The 21,676-nt window shown below is 40.1% G+C and overlaps 1 protein-coding gene across 1 annotated transcript in view; it reads left to right on the top strand.

Annotated features, from left to right (window-relative positions):
* The window catches only part of VEGFD (vascular endothelial growth factor D), a 40,245-nt gene that overhangs the window by 13,148 nt on the left and 5,421 nt on the right, over positions 1–21,676 (top strand). Inside the window, exons 2-5 of the mRNA XM_055438174.2 lie at positions 9,212–9,422; positions 13,767–13,957; positions 17,479–17,627; positions 18,849–18,949. Of these exons, the coding sequence (XP_055294149.1) occupies positions 9,212–9,422; positions 13,767–13,957; positions 17,479–17,627; positions 18,849–18,949 (652 nt within the window). The remainder of the gene's footprint in view (positions 1–9,211; positions 9,423–13,766; positions 13,958–17,478; positions 17,628–18,848; positions 18,950–21,676) is intronic.

Below are 21,676 nucleotides of genomic sequence, written 5' to 3'. Positions count from 1 at the left end.
ACAGAGCTCAGGCAATCACGCAGGCCTGCCTGTAAACCAGCATACACCATCCTCGAAATGAGTATTTCTCCTACAAATTGCTTGGGAAGATTTCTTAAAGAAACTTTATTTTGAGATAATTATAGAAAAGTTTCAAAGGTAACTTGGAGGATAGCCTGTGTATCTTTCACCCAGCTTCCCGTAAGACTAGCAACCAGTAGGGAAGTTTTTTAAAAATCCTCATGGCAAAGAGCTAACACCTATCCTACTCAAACTCTTCCAGAAAATTTCAGAGGAAGGTAGACTTCCAAACTCATTCTATGAGGCCACCATCACCGTAATACCAAAACCCTGATGAACATAGATGCAAAAATCCTTAACAAAATTCTAGCAAACAGAATCCAACAACATATTAAAAAGATCATACATTATGACCAAGTGGGCTTTATCCCAGGGATGGCAAAGATTCTTCAATATTCACAAATCAATCGATGTGATAAATCACATTAACAAATTGAAAGATAAAAACCATATGATTATCTCAATAGATGCAGAGAAAGCCTTTGACAAAATTCAACATCCACTTATGATAAAAAAAAAAAACCCTCCAGAAAGCAGGAATAGAAGGAACATACCTCAACATAATAAAAGCCATATATGATAAACCGACAGCAAACATTATCCTCAATGGTGAAAAACTGAAACCTTTTCCCCTGAAATCAGGAACAAGACAAGGGTGCCCACTCTCACCACTACTATTCAACATAGTTTTGGAAGTTTTAGCCACAGCAATCAGAGAAGTAAAAAAAAAAAAAGGAATCCAGATTGGAAAAGAAGTAAAACTCTCACTGTTTGCAGATGATATGATCCTCTACATAGAAGACCCTAAAGACTCCACCAGAAAATTACTAGAGCTAATCAATGAATATAGTAAAGTTGCAGGATATAAAATCAACACACAGAAATCCCTTGCATTCCTATACACTAACAATGAGAAAACAGAAAGAGAAATTCACCATTGCAATGAAAAGAATAAAATACTTGGGAATAAATCTACCTAAAGAAACAAAAGACCTATATATAGAAAACTATAAAACACTGATGAAAGAAATGAAAGATGACACAAATAGATGGAGAAATATACCATGTTCATGGATCGGAAGAATCAATATAGTGAAAGTGAGTATAATACCCAAAGCAATCTATAGATTCAATGCTACCAACGATATTTTTCAGAGAACTAGAACAAATAATATCACAATTTATATGGAAATACAAAAAACCTCGAATAGCCAAAGCAATCTTGAGAAAGAAGAATGGAACTGGAGGAATCCAGTTCCTGACTTCAGACTATACTATAAAGCAACAGTCATCAAGACAGTATGGTACTGGCACAAAGACAGAAATAGAGATCAATGAATAAAATAGAAAGCCCAGAGATAAATCAACGCACCTATGGACACCTTATTTTTGACAAAGGAGGCAAGAATATACAATGGAGAAAAGAAAATCTCTTTAACAAGTGGTGCTGGGAAAACTGGTCAAGAATGAAAGAATGGGAAATGAATGAAACTAGAATGAAACTAGAACACTTTCTAATGCCATACACAAAAATAAACTCAAAATGGATTAAAGATCTAAACATAAGACCAGAAACTAAAACTCCTAGAGGAAAACATAGGCGAAACACTCTCTGACATAAATCACAGCAGGATCCTCTATCACACACCTCCCAGAGTAATGGAAATAAAAGCAAAAATAAACAACTGGGACCTAATTAAGCTTAAAAACTTTTGCACAATGAAGGAAACTATAAGCAAGGTGAAAAGATAGCCTTCAGAATGGGAGAAAATAATAGCAAGGAAAGCAACTGACAAAGAATTAATCTCAAAAATATACAAGCAACTGCTGCAGCTCAATTCCAGAAAAATAAGTGACCCAATCAAAAAATGGGCCAAAGAACTAAACAGATATTTCTCCAAAGAAGAATACAGATGGCTAACAAACACATGAAAAGATGCTCAACATCACTCATTATCAGAGAAATGCAAATCAAAACCACAATGAGGTACCATCTCATGTCAGTCAGAATGGCTGCTATCCAAAAGTCTACAAACAATAAATGCTGGAGAGGGTGTGGAGAAAAGGGAACCCTCTTACACTGTTGGTGGGAGTGCAAAGTAGTACAGCCACTATGGAGAACAGTGTGGAGATTCCTTAAAAAACTGGAAACAGAACTGCCATACGACCCAGCAATCCCACTGCTGGGCATACACACCAAGGAAACCAGAATTGAAAGAGACACATGTACCCCAATGTTCATCGCAGCACTGTTTACAATAGCCAGGACATGGAAGCAACCTAGATGTCCATTGGCAGATGAATGGATAAGAAAGCTGTGGTACATACACAGGAAGTTTTGAGAAGCATTGCTTTATACAAAAGATGAAACAGACCACACAAAGCTGGACCTGATCACAATATTTGTCTAATGTGTGTGTATTATTACTCATAAATTCCTTCATCAGCTGTGCATTAAGTACTTACATAAAAAGATGAACCTGACCACATATTCTACCCTCAAGGAGAGCATAGCCTAATAAGGGAAATGTAATATCCTCATTAAAAATATAGTCTAAGTTAGGGATATCATAGAAAGCTTGATGGAAAAAGTGGCGGGCGATTTGGACCTGGAAGGAGGATACTCCGAGGAAAAGCCTTGAAAAATAAGTGATGCAGTTCGAATAAGTCAGTAATGTCAGGGTTAAGCTTTCTGTAGCATTTCTATTTATCCATACATTTAATAAATATTTAGCTCTTACTATTTTTTCTTTGTATAGCTTTTATTTTTATGCTAAGATACATGTTGATATATCCTGTTCATTTTCTTCCCAGTTTTTATTTAAATATATTTAAAAATATTTTTACAGTGTTGTGTTGGTTTCTACCATACAACAATGCAAATCAACCATAATTATAATATCCCTGCCTTCCTTCCCTAGCCTCCCTCTCCTGTCCCCATCCCATCCCTCCAAGTCATCACAGAGCTCCAGGCTGGGCTCCCTGTGCTACACAGGAACTTCTCATCAGCCATCCATCTTACACCTAATAGTGTGTATATATTGATGCTACTTTCTCTATTCATCCCACTCTCCCTCCCCCAACTGTGTCCACAAGTCTGTTCTCTACATTTGTGTCTCCATTCCTTCCATGCAAGTAGGTTCATCAGTACCATTTTTTCTAGATTCCACATATATGCATGAATATGCTATATTTATTTTTCTCTTTCTGACTTACTTCACTCTGTATAACAGGCCCTGTGTTCATGCACCTCACTAGAACTGACTCAAATTCGTTCTTTTTTAATGGCTGAGTAATATTCCATTGTATATATCTGCCACATCTTCTTTATCCATTCATCTATCAATGGGTATCTAGGTTGCTTCCATGTCCTGGCTATAGTAAATAGTGCTGCAGTGAATACTGAGGTACATGTGTCTTTTTCAATTATGGTTTCCTCAGAGTGTGTGCCCAGTAGTGGGGTTGCTGGGTCATATGGTAGATTTATTTCTAGTTTTTTAAGGAATCTCCATACTGTTTTCCATAATGGCTGTATCAGTTTACATTTCCACTGACAGTGTAGGAGAGTTCCTTTTTCTCCACACCCTCTCCAGCATTTATTGTTTGTAGATTTTTTGATGATGGCCATTCTGACTGGTATGAGGTGATACCTCACTGTAGTTTATATTTGCATTTCTCTAATGATTAGTGATGTTGAGCATATTTTCATGTGTTTATTGGTCATTTGTATGTCTTCTTTGGAGAAATGTCTGTTTAGGTCTTCTGCCTATTTTGTGATTGGGCTGTGTATTTTGCTAATATTGAGCTGTATGAGCTGCTTATATATTCTGGAGATTAATCCTTTGTCAGTTTCATTTGCAATTATTTTCTCCCATTCTGAGGGTTGTCTTTTAATCTTGTTGATTGTTTCCTTTGCTTTGCAAAAGCTTTTAAGTTTACTTAGGTCCCATTGGTTTATTTTTGTTTTTATTTCCATTACTCTAGGAAGTGGGTCAAAGAGGATCTTTCTGTGATGTATATCAAAGAGTGTACTGCCTATGTCTTCCTCTTTATTATTTTTAATTGAACTATAGTTGATTTATAATGTTGTATTAGTTTGAAGTGTACAGAAAAATGATTCAGTTATACATATACATGTCTATTCTTTTTCAGATTCTTCTCCCTAATAGGAAAAGAAAATATTGAGTAAAGTTCCCTGTGCTATACACTAGGTCCTTGTTGGTGTATGTGTATGTTAATCCCAACCTCCTAATTCATAGCTCTACCTATTGCTATGTGAATAAAACATATCATTACTCCAACAGTGGTTCTTAAGACACAGTGGGGAAGAGAAACATTAAGTAAGTAATGGCAAATAATTCTTTAGTGTCAGTGGTGGTAAGTGCTGAGGAAAAGGATGGGGAGCTAGGAATCCATGTGATTGAAGGACCACACCCAGGCAGGGGTGGGAGTTGTGGGGGAGGTTTCCATATGACGTAACACCTGGTTGAGAAAGGTTTAGCTAGACAGAGTGGAGGACATTCCCAGCAGAGGGAACAGTGGGGACTGAGACCAAAGCAAGAAGAAATGAACAAAAAAGCAAACCAATGAAATGGATGTCCAGTAATATCCCATTGTTCAAGTCTCCGATATTTTACATTGCCTCCCAAACTGGATACAAATAGCCTGGCCTTTAAGCTTCCAATCCTTCCTCTTTTTTGTTTTAAACCACTATACTGTTATACAAGTTACATACTATAAAATTTAACCGTTCACCTGTTTGAAGTAATTCAGTGGTGTTTAGTAAACTTACTGAGTGGTGCAGCCATCTCCATATAAGATCCTGTGGGTGTGAGTGTGTGTGTGTGTATGTTCTCAGTCACTCAATTGTATCTGACTCTTTGCAACCCCGTGGACTATGGCCCGCCAGCCTCCTCTGTCCACGGGATTTACCAGGCAAGAATACTAGTGTGTGTTGCCATGCCCTCCTCCAGGGGATCTTCCTGACTCAGGGATCCAACCTGAATTCTTGCATCTCTGGCACTGGCAGGCAGGTTCTTTACTGCTGCACCACCTGAGAAGCCCAAGATCCCTTGTGCCCCTTTATAACTAACCTGAATTCCCACTCCCAGCCCCAGAAAGCCAATAATCGATTTTCTATCTCTTGAGAAATCCTTAGGAGTGGAATTAGTTGATCACACCATGAGTTTAACTTTTTAAAGAATTGGTGAACTCTTTTCTAAAGTGAGAGCACCATTTTACAATCCCATCAGCAATGGATGAAGGTTCCCATTGCTGGGCATCCCCACTAACCTTTGGTGTTGTCTTCTTGACTGTGACCATCCTCTGTTCAGTTTGGTTCAGTCGCTCAGTTGTGTCTGACTCTTTGCAACCCCATGGACTGCAGCATGCCAGGCCTCCCTGTCCATCACCAACTCCTGGAGTTTACTCAAGCTCATGTCCATTGAGTCGGTGATGCCATCCAACCATCTCATCCTCTGTCATCCTCTTCTCCCACTTCAATCATTCCCAGCATCAGGGTCTTTTCCAATGAGTCAGTTCTTCACATCAGGTGGCCAAAGTATAGGAGTTTCAGCTTCAGCATCAGCCCTTCGAATGAATATTCAGGACTGATCTCCTTTAGAATGGACTGGTTGGATCTCCTTGCAGTCCAAGGGACTCTCAAGAGTCTTCTCCAACACCACAGTTCAAAAGCATCTATTCTTCAGTGCTCAGTGGCTGTTAAGTAGTGTCTCACCCCACCAACCTCTCTTCCCAATCTTACTTTCCAGCCCTCTCACTCTCAAGCCCACTCTTTACCCAACAAAAATGAACCTCCTGCTGTTTTTCCCAATGGGGCTCCTTGATGTCCCCAAATTATGCCTTTGGTAACTCTTTCAAGGCAATGGTTTTTCCCGTGGTCATGTATGGATGTGAGAGTTGGACTGTGAAGAAGGCTGACCGCCGAAGAATCGATGCTTTTGAACTGTGGTGTTGGAGAAGACTCTTGAGAGTCCCTTATACTGCAAGGAGATCCAACCAGTCCATTCTAGAGGAGATCAATCCTGGATGTTCATTGGAGGGACTGATGCTAAAGCTGAAATTGCAATACTTTGGCCACCTCATGCGACGAGTTGACTCACTGGAAAAGACTCTGATGCTGGGAAAGGTTGGGGGCGGGAGGAGAAGGGGACGACGGAGAATGAGATGGCTGGATGGCATCACCGACTCTGTGGACATGAGTTTGAGTGAACTCCGGGAGTTGGTGATGGACAGGGAGGCCTGGCGTGCTGTGATTCATGGGGTCGCGGAGAGTCGGACACGACTGAGCGACTGAACTGAACTGAACTGAACTCTTTGAATGTGTTCTTTGACTTGATATTTTTTGGAGGGAGAGGCATAGAAATTGAGAGCTCAAATTATTAGGAGTACAGAATGCTTTTGATTTCCCCATAACATGGACACTTGCAAATTCCTCCTCCAAACCTGGCCACCATACCTTTCCAAATATCTTGCCTGCTCTCTTAGTTACACTTGGCCTAGATGACTGCCTGGGTCTCAGCTGTGCAGATGTTCGTGCTTCCTTGGAGAGAACACCAGGTGAGGTCAGAAATTAAGGAAAACTGACTACCCTTCCTATCGTCTGCAGGAAGAAGTATGTATTGAAATAACAGTAAATCTTGTTACAAAGACCTTAAGTCTCAACTTAGAAACTGGGTTGTGGTAGCCAAGACATCAGAGAATGACTTTTTATTTAGGAGGGAAATGGCTAACTGTCTTGGATTAATGACCACAGACGCATAAAAAGATGCTGTTGTGACAAAAAGCAGCGATCTGGTAACACTTCCTCAATTCCTCTTGCTGAGTGCTTTCTGATTATTTTAGTTTTGATTAGCACTTCCATTAGAAAATAGGAAGAAATTATAAGCAACTTGGCAAGTATTTGGTAGTGAAAACCATTGAAATCCATAGTTTTAATATGTACTGGGGGCTATATTCACACTTTTTAATTTTAATGTTTGTCTTGTTCAAGCAGATAAAATGAACTATACAAAAATCCACCAATGCAGAAAACCTCTTAGAGTTAGTAGTCATTCTTGACCCTTTGTAAATATATGCCTACACTCTACCCTCGCAAAGAATTAGTTGTCAGCTTTCTGCTTATTCCGAATTTGTAGTACCTCCACTTGTAAGAGCAAAATAACTGTCTGCAATTTCTGAATTATTTCAAACTAGGTTTTAAATTATAAGGCTTGCTTAAATAACTTATACTTGAGTGAACACTTCATTTTTTATGATGAGGTAAGTTCTATGAGTCCTTCAGTGGCCTTAATTCAATCCAGAGATTTGATTATTGCCTCCTGAGCACTCATGGTTGGATAATTTGAAGATATTTCTCAGATTGAATTGAAACTTGTAAGAGCTATGAAGCCTTATCATTTTGAAATTGAAATTTGCCTCGATAAATAAAAATCCTCTCAGAGTACAATTTTTAAAGCATTTAAAAAGCTATTTGATTGTTTTCATTATTTTCATGGGGAAGCAGTCTTGTAACAAAATTTTATTCCACAGAGTGGATTGAATATGAAGTAGTTACAGTGTCTAACTAGAAGAGGGAATGAATAATCATGAAATAAGAAACTATTGAAAAATGAGCCTTAATAGCACATCACTGAATTTCAGAGTTGCTGGAGAGATTGGCAGTTATTCAATTTCATCCCCAGATTTCTTAGATGAAGCAGTTGCAGAATGCTCCTGAAATTCAGTGTCTATTCCCCAAACCCTATCTGTGCTCTTCAAGCTTCCTCCACCCCTTGCTCCCAGAAAACTGCCTTGAGACAACTTTCTCAAAGAAGCGAGAAACCATAGTCTCAATGAGTCCTGCAATCTTCAGACCTGGGTCATCTCTATGAGCCTCCTCTTTCAGACCTTCTGATTCATTCATCTTCTGTCTGCTTATCTCTGCAACTTACATCACACCAACCCCTCTAGGTCCCTGCTTTCCCTCCTACATATGTTCTTCTGCTCTGTTGCTCTTCCCCTTAGTTCATAAACATGTTCGAGATTCTCGCACCTTTGTTAAAACATGCACACATACACACATTCACATTCATATCTGGACTTCCAAGTAAAATGACCTTCTGCAGTCATGTTTTCAGATAGTTTACAGTCCATAGCCATGACTGATAAAAAGTTGATCACAGGATGGCACATATCTGTAGAAGGCAAATATTTGTAGAAATGGCACCAAAAACATGACGTTGAAGAGCTCAATATGTTATTTATCTTAAACCTATACTACATTATCTGTAAATTGTATCTCAAGAAAAAGAATTAAAAAAAATCCCATGAAACTGAAGCTGCAGAACTGATGGACTCTTCTGGAAGGTGGAGGCCATGAAGAGTTCAGCTCCAGTGGGTAATGGGCTCCTGGTGGCTTTAGGCAACCCTTGGCTTATGACTGTGCTACTTTAACCTCTCCTTCCATCTTCACAAATCCTCCTCTTCTGTGTCCATGTCTTCCCTCTTCTGACTTTTATAAGGATGTTTGTATTTAAGATTTACTCAAATAATCCAGGGTGACCTCATCTCAAGATCCTTAACTTTATTACATCTACAAAGATCCTTTTCCCCCAAAAAAGTCTTATTTGCAGGTTCTGGGGTTTAGGATGTGGACATGTCATTTAAATATTTGCCATTCAACCCACTACGATGTTGTCTTTAAATTATTATTTATTTCCAGGGGAAATAAGTCATTTCATTGATCATAAATGAACAGAAGGTGGATCAAAATTACTACTTGTCATTTTCCCTAGGCACTAGTGTCCCTTTGGATAATCTAAGTTTTAGTTCTATTTACATTTGTGAAAGTGAAAGTTGCTCAGTCGTGTCTGACTCTTTGCGACCCCATAGACTATACAGTCCATGGAATTCTCCAGGCCAGAACACTGGAGTGGGTAGCCTTTCCCTTCTCCAGGGAATCTTCCCAACCCAGGGATCGAACCCAGGTCTCCCGCATTACAGGCAAATTCTTTACCAGCTGAGCCACCAGGGAAGCCCAATTACATTTGTAAGTGCTAGCAAAAAAAAAAAAAATGCTTGTTATTAAGACAAAGTAGAAATTGAGTAACTTGCTTGTAAATCAGATTTTTTTGGTTTGTTTCACTTTAAGCGGGCATCTCGGTCAATGTTAGAACGATCTGAGCAGCAGATCAGGGCGGCTTCGGGTTTGGAGGAACTACTGCAGATCACACACTTCGAGGACTGGAAGCTATGGAGATGCCGACTGAAGCTCAAAAGTCTCACCAGCACAGACTCTCGCTCAGCATCCCATCGGTCTACCAGGTTTGCAGCCACTTTCTATGACATGGAGACACTCAAAGGTAGGTGTGTGCGTGTGGAGGCCAAGTCTTGCTCTTTATCAGATAGTAACAAATGTGCCAACTTCCACCAAAAGTTTGAGCAGGATAGGCATGTGGCAAGGAGAAGAAAAGGGGATCTTTGATTTCATAGCTTTGATTTAGTGGAGAATCCTGGTTTCCTGTGTTTACTCAGCAGAGAAATAGACTCAATATGATTTTGAGATCAAAATTCAATACCAAATAACACTTCACAATATAGAAATATATTAAACTCAGAGTTATGAGGGCAAAGCAAACCCAGAAAGACTGCTCTTAATAGAAAAAATAATTGAATTTACTTAAAAAAACAACTTGGGCATTCATTAAATAAGGAGCATTCTATGGCCAGACATACAGGGATGAAAACCAATAGATTAGCTATAGCTTTTTATGTCTTCAAAATTCTGTGATTTTTCAAAGTAAAAATGAAAAGCAGAATTTAGGAGCTGAGTTGGAATAATGCCTACTGGTATTACTAGGAGAATAATGGAGAGGACAATTCTCTAGACAAAAGAATCCAGATTCTGGACTAGAAAATAACATGATTTGAAATAAAAGATTGAAATCTTCCCTAGTAAGCTTTGCAGGTTCTTTATAAGAAAACCATTGTCTTGATGTACTGTCATATAATGAAAGAATCACTTGCCAAATACAGTTGTGGGGCCTCCAATTAGACGTTGAGCTTTTTTCTTTTTAAAAAATTTTTTTGGCCATGACAGACAGCATGTGGCACCTTACTGCCCCAAGCAGGGATGGAACCCATGTCCCCTGCAGTGGAAGTGCAGAGTCCTAACCACTGGACCAACAGGAAAGTCTAGCATCTCACTTTTTAATGACATGTCACAACACAAGAAGCCACTGTAGCATTGATGAGCTAACATTTTAGATTTGATTAACATACGATTACCTAGTATCGGATTTTAGCTATTGCATAATAATTCAAATTGCTCAGCCAAAATTATTCTTGCCTTTCTCTATAAAGTTATCTTTATTTTCTTCCATTTGTAAAAGGATGATGTTGAATGGGCCACTGTTGTTGGCTGTGGGAAAAGCTGTGCATAGGCAGGATAAATCCCTTGGCAGCACTGAGGCCCGGATGTGAAGAGGATGCTTGATGCGTATGTGTATGACTATGTCTAAAAGAGTTGAGATGGCTGGAACCATGGCCTAGAACCCAATTTAGCCAGAGGTCTGCAACTCTAGTTGTTTCTATGTGGTGAATTAACATGGACTTCATGAAAGTAAAGGGATGAGACCTCATCTGAAGATTCAGGGCTTTAACCAGATTACCTGCCTGAAGGCCTTAGGCAAGCCTGAAGCTACTCTGTGAAGATGGAGATAGAGAAGCAATTACCATAAAACTAAGACAAGGTAATTTTAAAAAGTTGTTGATGTGGAAATGAACATTTTCTAAGGCAGAAACCATAACATTAAACACATTTTTTTAAATCATAAATAATGCAGAATCTGCTAACTCTAAAATATCTATTATATGGCAGGGGGGATCGTCTAAAGTTAATTACTAAGAAGTAGCAGGTGGTAAAGAGCCTGCCTGCCAATGCAGGAGACATAAGAGACCCAGGTTCGATCCTTGGGTCGGGAAGATCTCCTGGAGAAGAAAATGGCAACCCACTCCAGTATTCTTGCCCAGAGAATCCCATGGACAGAGGAGCCTGGTGGGCTACAGTCCATAGGGTTGCACAGAGTTAGACATGACTGAAGCGACTTAGAACACACAGAAGTAACAAATAATGAAACCCATGTGGTATCCCAATGATATTCTTACAACTCTTCCTCATGTCCCGCAGGGTAATTCCCTGAGAAAGAGCAGCCCTGCGGGGCAGTAGTAAAGGAAGTGGAGATCCGAAGCCTTTACTCGGTGACAGTGCTCATAGTTCCACACAGTGTTCGACTCTCAAAACTTAGTTTTATAAAAAAGCAAATGGAAAGCAAGTTTAAGTGGAATTTTAAACAAGAAAGAGTTTTAAAAATTGATTGCTTGTTTTTTTCAGCGATTTATGATTAATAATAGTGATTTAAACAGTACCTAGTTGGATAATTTATTTCTCATGTTTACAGCTGTCAGGCTCTGTATTTAAATATTCATAATGAAAAATTTTAAATGGTTTGTTGGACTAAAAGATTTTCTTATGAAAAAGAAAAGTTTAGGTAAACTGTGTAGCGTGGGCAGTGCTTTTCAGGCAGCCAAACATACTTTGTGTTTTCAATGATTGAAGAAGCAACATATGAGGAAATTTGAGATTAAAGGGGGTGGAAAGGAGAAAAGCTGTGGGAAAGATGTCTTAAGGGAATAATTTAGAGACTAGCATCAGATATTGGAGAAGGAAATGGCAACCCACTCCAGTGTTCTTGCCTGGAGAATCCCAGGGACGGGGGGTCCTGGTGGGCTGCCGTCCATGGGGTCGCACAGAGTCGGACACAACTGATGTGACTTAGCAGCAGCAGCAGCAGCATCAGATCTGCAACACTAATATTTTATTTGTATCCTTCAGGTGGAGTTTTCTCTATCCCTTTGGGTGGAAACACATCCACATATACAGGAATTCAGAATGTGGGCAGAGACCAGTTAGATTTTTGAACGTAAGATAAAAACAGAGAAGACTTTATCTATTGCTGTGTAACACATTACCCCAAAACTTAGTTTCTTCAGACAGCATGTTTTGATCTCACAGTTTCCGTGGGTCAGCAGTGCAGACATGGGCTCGATTGGTGTCTCTCCTTCAGGGTCACTCTGGAGGCTTCAGTCAAGGTGTCAGCTTGGGCTGTAGGCACCATCTCACGGTTCAGTTAGGGCCGGATGTGCTTCTTAGAGGTTTACTTAGAGGTTGTTGGCAGGATTCAGTTCCAGACAGGCTGTTGGGCCGAGGATCCCACCTCCATTACCACCTGTTGGATGGAGGCCACCCTCACTTGACCACCACGTGGGCCTTTCTAACATGGTGACTCACTTCCTCTAAGGCTGAGGTTGAGAAGGCAAGAGAGGGTGCCTGCTAGCAAGACAGAGAGCAGTCTTTGTCCACTTCACCATGGCTGTGATATCCCACCGCTCTTGCCGTCTTTTCTTCATAGGAATTGGGGTTCTAAGTCCAGCAAACATGCAGAGGAGGGGATGACAGAAGGGTGTGAAGCCAGGAGGTGGGCCTGATTGCAGCTCAGATTAGAAGCTCCCAACCAGAGGGTTTTAACCACCCCTAGCCTATAATCGACTCAACAATTCCATGTCAAACCAAAAGGAAGTCTTTAAATGTTGCCAGTATCACAAATTTGAATCATTTCCCAGAAACAGTCACAGAAAGGCTATACAACATTATCAAAATCTAATTTTAAAAAATGAACTTTGAGAGAAAGCCAAGTGTATTTTACAGGAATGTATGTATCCTTTTTTTTTTTAAATTCCCCGAGGCTTGTTTCTTGTTTCCCACAAATTCGTTAGAATGGCCAGAAAATTGCTCCTTTCATCAAAATGAATCAGCTTATTTCATCATTTGATAGAAATGTCAGTATCAGACGTTTGCAAATGAGAACACTCATTTTTGAGTGTTGACTTGAGGAACACTTAAATTTTCATTCATATGTTTACCATATATAGTTACTTAAGCAACCAACAGAAATGTATTTCCTAATGATGCTAAAGCTGAAACTCCAATACTTTGGCTACCTCATGCAAAGAGTTGACTCACTGGAAAAGACTCTGATGCTGGGAGGGATTGGGGGCGGGAGGAGAAGGGGACGACAGAGAATGAGATGGGTGAATGGCATCACCAACTCGATGGACATGAGTTTGAGTGAACTCCAGGAGTTGGTGATGGACAGGGAGGCCTGGTATGCTGTGATTCATGGGGTTGCAAAGAGTCGGACACGACTGAGCAACTGAACTGAACTGAACTGAATGGTGCTAAAACCTACCCACACCTGACTTAAAGGAGAAGAAATACTCTCCAGCTATGTCCTGTAAGTTGCTTAATAAATAATGCTTATATGTTATTACTTTACATGCATCTATTTACTTCCTTATTAGCCAGCCTCTCCAGATGTACCCAATGTAGTTATATCCAGGACATGGTGTTTATGACTAGCAGAAAGTAGAATTAGTGGCTATGAAGGGATCATAAACATGGAAAGGAACACAGATTTGGATTGTAATTTTCCTGCCAACAATTCATGGTTAAAGCCAACCCCAGATACCCATCTTGTGAAATCAACAAGCTTGATACATACAGGAATGATGGTGTTGAGCAAACCCCGGTGCATGTAGGCATGTCAGGGCCATTTGTTCTGCTGACCCAATGTACTGCCTCTCTGCAGTTATAGACGAGGAATGGCAAAGGACACAGTGCAGCCCTCGAGAGACCTGTGTGGAGGTGGCCAGTGAGCTGGGGAGCAGCACGGACACATTCTTCAAGCCTCCCTGTGTGAACGTGTTCCGGTGTGGTGGCTGCTGCAATGAAGAAAGCCTCGTCTGTGTCAATACCAGCACATCGTACGTTTCCAAACAGGTAGGAGGACATGAGCCCTCTGTGGCCCTGATGCTGGTGGCATTGACAGCTACAGCTCAGCTGGTTGCCAAGCGCTGTCTCAGTGCCTTAGGTGCATCATATTTAACCCTGAAACAAGCTCAAAGGGTAGCTTATCATCTTATAGATGAGGACACAGAGAGTCAGAGAGGGGCTCCAGGTGTACCCGAGGTAGTTATATCTAGGACTGTCTCTCTGATGCTATGATGTCAAGGATCAGAAAATCATGTGGAAGCCACTAGGGCAGACATTTCAAGGAACAAAGATAGCCATACTGATTTGTGTTATTAATTAGGTACCATGTTGTTCAAATGAAGTGATTGAGAAGAGTTTGATGAAGGGAACTGGCAGGGTAGGGGAAGGAAGAAGGGCTGGCGGAGTACCCAGAGCTGCTAGAAAGGGGGCGCCGTTCCAACCCTTAGACTGAAGAGGCCAGAGGGTGGAGTGGTTATGGGAACCCAGAGAGGAAGTGGGGAAGAGGGCTGCAGGACTGGCTGGGTGAGGGGCAGCCACTGCCAACCCTTATCCTGGCAAGGAGAGGGGGCAGGGTGGGGGAGGTAAGGAGGCTTATAGATGTAGTCCATGGAGGTCAGCATCCTTGAACACTGCCCAGTGGGGAAGGAAGAAAAGAGGATGGCATCTCCAGAGGGACAGATGGAGAATATCTAGCACAGAAGACCTTTGGAAAGAATCCTCCTGTCCCCATGAAAGTAATAATTCTTCCCTCTTCATCTTATAAAACCTCTTTTGCTCAGTAGATACGTTTTTCTTTGTATTGCTACCATATTGTTGTAAAATGTATATGGCATGCATGCGTGCTTAGTCACTCAGTTGTGTCCAACTCTTTGCAACTCTATGGACTGTAGCCCACCAGGCTCCTCTGTCCATGGGATGCTCCGGGCAAGAATACTGAAGTGGGTTGCCATACCCTCCTCCAGGGGATCTTCCCAACCCAGGGATTGAACCTACCTCTCTTACGTCTCCTGCATCGGCTGGTGGGTTCTTTACCACCAGCGCCACCTGGGAAGCCATATATGGCATAGTGGAGCAGTTATAACAAACTTAGGAAAGAAAACATACTAAAAAGCTGTAAGTCAAACTACATTCCTTTTGGTTTGATGTTGCAAATCCCTCACACATATTGATATATTTATTGTCACATTTGCCTCTACAATCTAGTCTCATGATTGGGAAAAGAGGTACTGCAATAAAAATTATTATTATTCTGTAAAATATTATGAAAAAACTTGAACAAACTTTTTGGCCAACCTAATACATAACTTATCTTATTCGGAAGGAAAGAATGGAATGCTGATTTGTTTTGGTACTATGTTAACGTACCCTTAATTTTTTCCCCCATACCTCTTAAAATAGCCCTTAAAGTTTAGAGTTTCTTTTTCTAAATTCTTTTAGAGAATCTTGAAACTTGTAAAAATTCTGACCTCTACTGTTTGACAATCAGAGGGGAAAAAATGACATGACTATGGCTAAGCATCAACTGTCAGTAGAAACAAAGGTTGCGTAACGTAAGAGGCTTTAGTTCGTGACTTGTTATACCCTAGAGTATACTGAAAAATTTCGCAAGATGAAGTTCATGCAAAATAAACACTCTTAAAAACACTCTTGCTTAGACTTATGGTAGTACCATTACATATTGAAAGGTCAGGACAAACACAACTTTAATGGATTGTTTCCACTTAATAGATAATTGAATATTTTGACTGTTGTCCACAACAAATGAGTTTCCAAAAATATGCTTAAGTGTAAGTGTTCAGCAGTTTTTCTTTCCAAATATGCATATTTGAACATTGTAATAGTGTTTTCCAAAAAAACTTCTCATCCCAAAGTTATGGGCTGTTCAGTGAAATACCTCTTAGACGCTAAGTGAATAAATGAAGACTCTATGTAGCAAGGACTATGTGGAATGGTAATTGAATGGACAGGACATTAAAATCAAGTTCAAATTCACCTGTACATCAGAGAACCACTCTAGAATTAAAGTAATTGATACTCTTGACAAGTAAATTTTACCTGCTGAAATTCTATCTTGCAGCTCCTGGTCACAGCAGTTTCATTCCAAAAAGTAATAAGGCATGTTCTTGAGAGTATGCCCTCTGGCTATAGAGTAGACTGGGTTCAGATCCCCACCCTCCCAATCAACAGTTATGTGATCTTCAGTTCAGTTCAGTTCAGTCGCCCAGTCGTGTCCGACTCTTTGCGACCCCATGAATCACAGCACGCCAGGCCTCCCTGTCCATCACCAACTCCCGGAGTTCACTAAAACTCATGTCCATTGAGTCGGTGATGCCATCCAGCCATCTCATTCTCTGTCGTCCCCATCTCCTCCCGCCCCCAATCCCTCCCAGCATCAGAGTCTTTTCCAGTGAGTAAACTCGTCGCATGAGGTGGCCAAAGTATTGGAGTTTCAACTTCAGCGTCAGTCCTTCCAATGAACACCCAGGATTGATCTCCTCTAGAATGGACTGGTTGGATCTCCTTGCAGTCCAAGGGACTCTCAAGAGTCTTCTCCAACACCACAGTTCAAAAGCATCAATTCTTTGGCCTCTCTTTCTGTTTCTTCACCTGTAGAGTTGGGGGGTAATAAAACCAACCTATAATGTTGTTATAAGGGGTGAGTGAATTAATATAAAGGTACTTACAACAGGGGCTGGCATATGGAAACATAGAAAAAAGTGATAGTCATGCTACCTATAATTGTTTGGGCATGATGGCCTTGTGTCAGTCAGTGTTTACTCTGTAATGCTGAATAAACAACTCCCTAAAACTTAGTGGCTTCAAACAATAGTGACATCCTCATTCATGTATCTCAGTTCGTTCAGAGTTTAGGCTCAGTTGGGCTTGACGCCAAGCTGCAGGTTGAGTCCAGATCTGGTCCCCGTGTCTTTCGTCCCTTAGACCAGCAAGACTGCAGATTGTGCTCTTCTCATGGCTAGAGCAGACGCATGAGACAGCGAGCCCCAGAAAGCACGCATAGTTCAAGTCTATGCTTGTGCCAAAGCAAGTCACATGGCAAAGTCTAAAGTCAAGGAACAGGAAACTATATTCCTTTGGTGGAGACGGTGTGGGAAAGGATAAGTAAATTGTTTTGAACAGTTATCTCTTCACCATGGTTGCAAAGAAACTTCACAGCTGTAATTTCATTTAATCCTTACGATTTACACTCAGACTTAAAGCAGGAGCAGGGAACATGTTACAAGCTAACTATTTTACAAGGGTACTAGGGACACCAAGAAGTTAAGAGATTTGACCAAACTTAAATACTTGATAAAGTGATGTAAGGCCCTGGTCTTCTGATTTGCAGCCCAGCATTCTTTCTATCACACCAGCCCTCATCCTTATTAGTTCTATCTTAATGGACAACTTTGCTAAAGTCACAACCATAATGGACAAAGGCAAAAACGCAGACTGTAGATATGATTATTTTTTGGTCAAACAAACAAACAAACAAATATATGTATTATGGTTCTCGTTCTCTGCTCTAGCTATTTGAGATATCAGTGCCTTTGACATCAGTACCTGAATTAGTGCCTGTTAAAGTTGCCAACCATACAGGTTGTAAGTGCTTCCCAACGGCTCCCCGCCATCCATTCTCAATTATTAGAAGATCCATCCAGATCCCAGAAGAAGATCAGTAAGTCTTTCTTACACTTGCTACACTTGTTATGCCTTTCTTACATTAAGCTTGTTCTTGCCTTGCTGAAGCTGCGTGTGGAGAATCTGTCATTAATTACAGAGTCGTCTCTCTTGGTTCAAGCTCTTTCTCTTTTAGGTTCTAACCCATATCTGTGGGTAATAAGTGTTTGCCAAGTATATTTTTTACTAAAGGTGTTACTTGTATATTGCAGGATGTCAAAAAGCTTAGTGGCTGTGAATTCAGCATGTCAACTTGTGGGCACCTTTGTTCTCAATACACATAGTTTGATGCAGTTGTAAAACTCAACTCCGGCCTCAAATTTGGCATCTGTCCCCTCATTCCAGAACAAGCATTAGATAAAACAAATTTCAGGCTGTTTATATATTTAAGTCCCAAAGTTAGGAGGGAAAAAAATGCTCCTGGCATCACCGGAGAGTGGCACAGCTATCCGCTTCTGATTTGGGCATTTTTTTTAACCCCTCCTCTTAAGTTTACCAAATGGGACATTGTATTTTAAATGAAAATGACTTAATTTAACTAGACATTTTCTTGTGAGGATTTTGTGATTCTTTCTGAGACAAATTATGACACCCTAAAGTGGTCTGAAATAAAAGGTCAGAATCATTGATTTGGGAAAAAAGAACTTAATACAGAGAATCAAAGGGCAAATTACAACCGTTGAATAAAAATATAAAGTAATTAAGTTGGAGACTTTGATCTTGCAGAAGTAAAGGAGGAAATGCACTGTGTGAGTGGCTAGTGAAGGAGTCAGCCTTAAGCCAAGCAGACCCCTGTGCCTTTCTCAAGTAGAAGAGAAAGCTCATCGAAAAGGAACATTTACAAAATTTTCCTGCTGTCCTGGCCAGTGTTCTTATCTCCATTTTACAGACGATAATACTTAGGAGCAGTGTTAGAACACTATATACTTTCGGTAAATAAGCTTTGTTGACAGCTAATTTGCATAGTTTTTAACATCAATCCTCTTAAAAAGATTATAACTTTCCAAAATTACAGTTTCATTTCCAAAGGTTTCCACAGAGAATATTTGTAATTACAGAATTACCATCTAATAACATGTTCTTCATAAATATGAATTAAGCTCCTGAAAATCTTCACTGTTTTCTACTCAGAAATGTATTCAACATTTAAAAAAAATGTTCCAAAGGTATGATTACCTTTGAAAGCTTTAAAACGTGATTTATTGTCTTCTTTTCCTAGTTGCTCCCATTCCAAGAAGCTCTGTCCTGTTGACATGCTCTGGGATAGCAACAAATGTAAATGTGTTTTACAGGAGGAGAATCCACTTGCAGGAATAGAAGGTAATGATTACAGTGGTGAAATAACAATAGTAATAACAATAACAATAGCAACTAGTATTTATTGACACAGTTTAAAGCAATTGTGTCAACTTTATATATATATCAACTAATTTACTCCTCCCAACAATTCTATAATGTATGATTAACACCTCTTTTCCTCTTTTCTTTTTGCAATTACAAAATGGACACAACCAAGATGTCTAGTAATTTTTCTCCAGGTCACATAGCTAAGAGTGATAGAAGCAGTGAGATTCCAGAGCCTTTTGGTATAATTCTATAGTAAGTCCACTAATGCATCATTCTGCTTTTTAATCTTAAAGCCCCAAATGATTAGAGTGTCTCAAAGCAATGAATTTGAAAGGGGATGATAACCTTTAATGAAAGCTGCTTCAGAACTAAACACGAGTCAACCACATTTTACTAACTTTTTTGTATAAAAACCTCACAGGAACCTAAGGTAATTTTGGACTTAGTTTCTTTCAACTGTGTCTTGTGAAAACATGCCAATAATTCGAGAAAATGGTGAATAAGAGAAGACTTCTTCTGACACAAGGGTAAAGTAAAAGCAAAACACGGCTCTTGGACTCAGGGGAGTTGGGAAGCAGATGAGCTAGGCTCTCATCATTGCACATAACTCTTAACACTCTGATTTTTGATCACGAACATCTGCCTGAAAACAAATGCACTTTTTATTGATTTCCAAGGTAACTTGACATGATTCCACTGTAAAGATTGCAAGGACTCATGTGTTTTGAACCTTGCTTGTTTTTCCAACTGTGATCTACAAGCATGATTAGTAAGGAGTAAACTGTAAGGAAATCTGTCCCAGAAACTGTAAATAACAAGCTAACCTTATGCTTCTGTCTCTCAGCTTCCAAATGTTTTCATGAAAGCTCAGCCCAGGGTTTGATGGAACCTTAAAGTTCATGCAGTTTAAATGACCATGCATATCTTTTTGAAAATTGAAGTACAGTTGATTTACAATGCTTCAGGTGTACAGCAAAGTGCTTCAGTCATACACACACACACACACACACACACACACACACACATCCATATATATTCTTTTTCAAATTCTTTTCTGTTGTTACAAGATATTGAATATATTTCCCTGTGTTATACAGTAGGTCCTAGTGTTTTATCTGTTTTAGGTATGCTGCTGCTAAGTCACTTCAGTCGTGTCCGACTCTGTGTGACCCCATAGACGGAAGCCCACCAGGCTCCCCCGTCCCTGGGATTCTCCAGGCAAGAACACTGGAGTGGGTTGCCATTTCCTTCTCCAATGTGTGAAAGTGAAAAGTGAAAGTGAAGTTGCTCAGTCGTGTCCAACCTTTAGCGACCCCATGGACTGCAGCCTACCAGGCTCCTCTGTCCATGCGATTTTCTAGGCAAGAGTACTGGAGTGGCTTGCCATTGCCTTCTCCGATTTATGTATAGTAGTGTGTAAATGTTAATCCCAAAGAAGGTGAAAGTGAATTTGCTCAGTTGTGACCAACTCTTTGCGACCCCACAGACTGTAGCCTACCAGGCTCCTCCATCCATGGAATTTTCCAAGCAATAGTACTGGAGTGGGTTGCCATTTCCTTCCCCAGGGGATCTTCCCAATCCAGTGATCGAACCTGAGTCTCCCACATTGCAGACATTTTACCATCTGAGCCACCAGGGAAGCCCTTGTTAATCCCAGAAAGGTAACTGTCTTCTGTTTCTGTGAGTCTATTTCTGTTTTGTAAATGAGTTCATTTGTATCATTTTTTTAAGAATCCACAGATAAGTGATATTTCATATTTGTCTTTGTCCGACTTACTTCACTGAGTATGATCATCTCTAGGTCTATCCATGTTGCTGCAAATGGTATTATTTCATTCCTTTTTATGGCTGAGTAGTATTCCATTACCTGGAGAAGGAAACGGTAACCCACTCCAGTATTCTTGCCTGGAGAATCCCATGGACGGAGAAGCCTGGTAGGCTATAGTCCACGGGGTCGCAAAGAGTCGGACACGACTGAGCGACGGAACGGACGGACGGAGTATTCCATTATGTATATGTACACCATATTTAATCCATTCACCTATTGGTGGATATTTAGATTGCTTCCATTTCTTGGCTATTGCAAACAGTGCTAACATTGGGGTGCATATATCTTTTCAAATTATAGTTTTCACCATTTCCAGATATGTATCCAGGAGTGGAATTGCTGGGTTATCTGGTAACTCCATAAATGCCCATGTTGATTTTGAATGTCATGTACATCCTTCCCACCAAGTCTTCAGCTGTCCTCTGTTAGAATATACATCAGTCATGAGGAAACTTGCCAAACCCACTGAGGCATTCCAGTTGCACACTCTTGTTGCTAGTAAACTATATGTAACCTACCTATCTTTCTCTCTTTCTCTCTAGCACAGTGCTGTCCAATGGAGTTATAGTGAGAGTTACATATATAACTTATATTTTATAGTACTCTCATTAAACAGGTCAAAATAAGCAGATAAAATTATTTCTAATGTGTTTTACTTAATCTAAAATATTTTTTAAAAATACTCATTTCAGTTTGTAAGCAATATAAAATCCATCAATGATATATATCTTAATTCTTGTGCTAAGTCCTTGAAATCAAGTGTGTATTTTACACTTACAACACATCTCAATTCAAGCTTACCATTTCATGCTGAGTCTTGCCTGGAGCTATCATATTGGACATCCCAGCTCTACAGCATCAACTCCTTAGTT

Source organism: Moschus berezovskii, chromosome X (assembly GCF_049115385.1).
Source record: "Moschus berezovskii isolate FMDL1 chromosome X, NW_MosBer_1.0, whole genome shotgun sequence".
NCBI classification, from domain to species: domain Eukaryota; kingdom Metazoa; phylum Chordata; class Mammalia; order Artiodactyla; family Moschidae; genus Moschus; species Moschus berezovskii.
The sequence above is the reverse complement of the archived record's forward strand: the minus strand, read 5'-3'. Positions and strand labels throughout refer to the sequence as shown.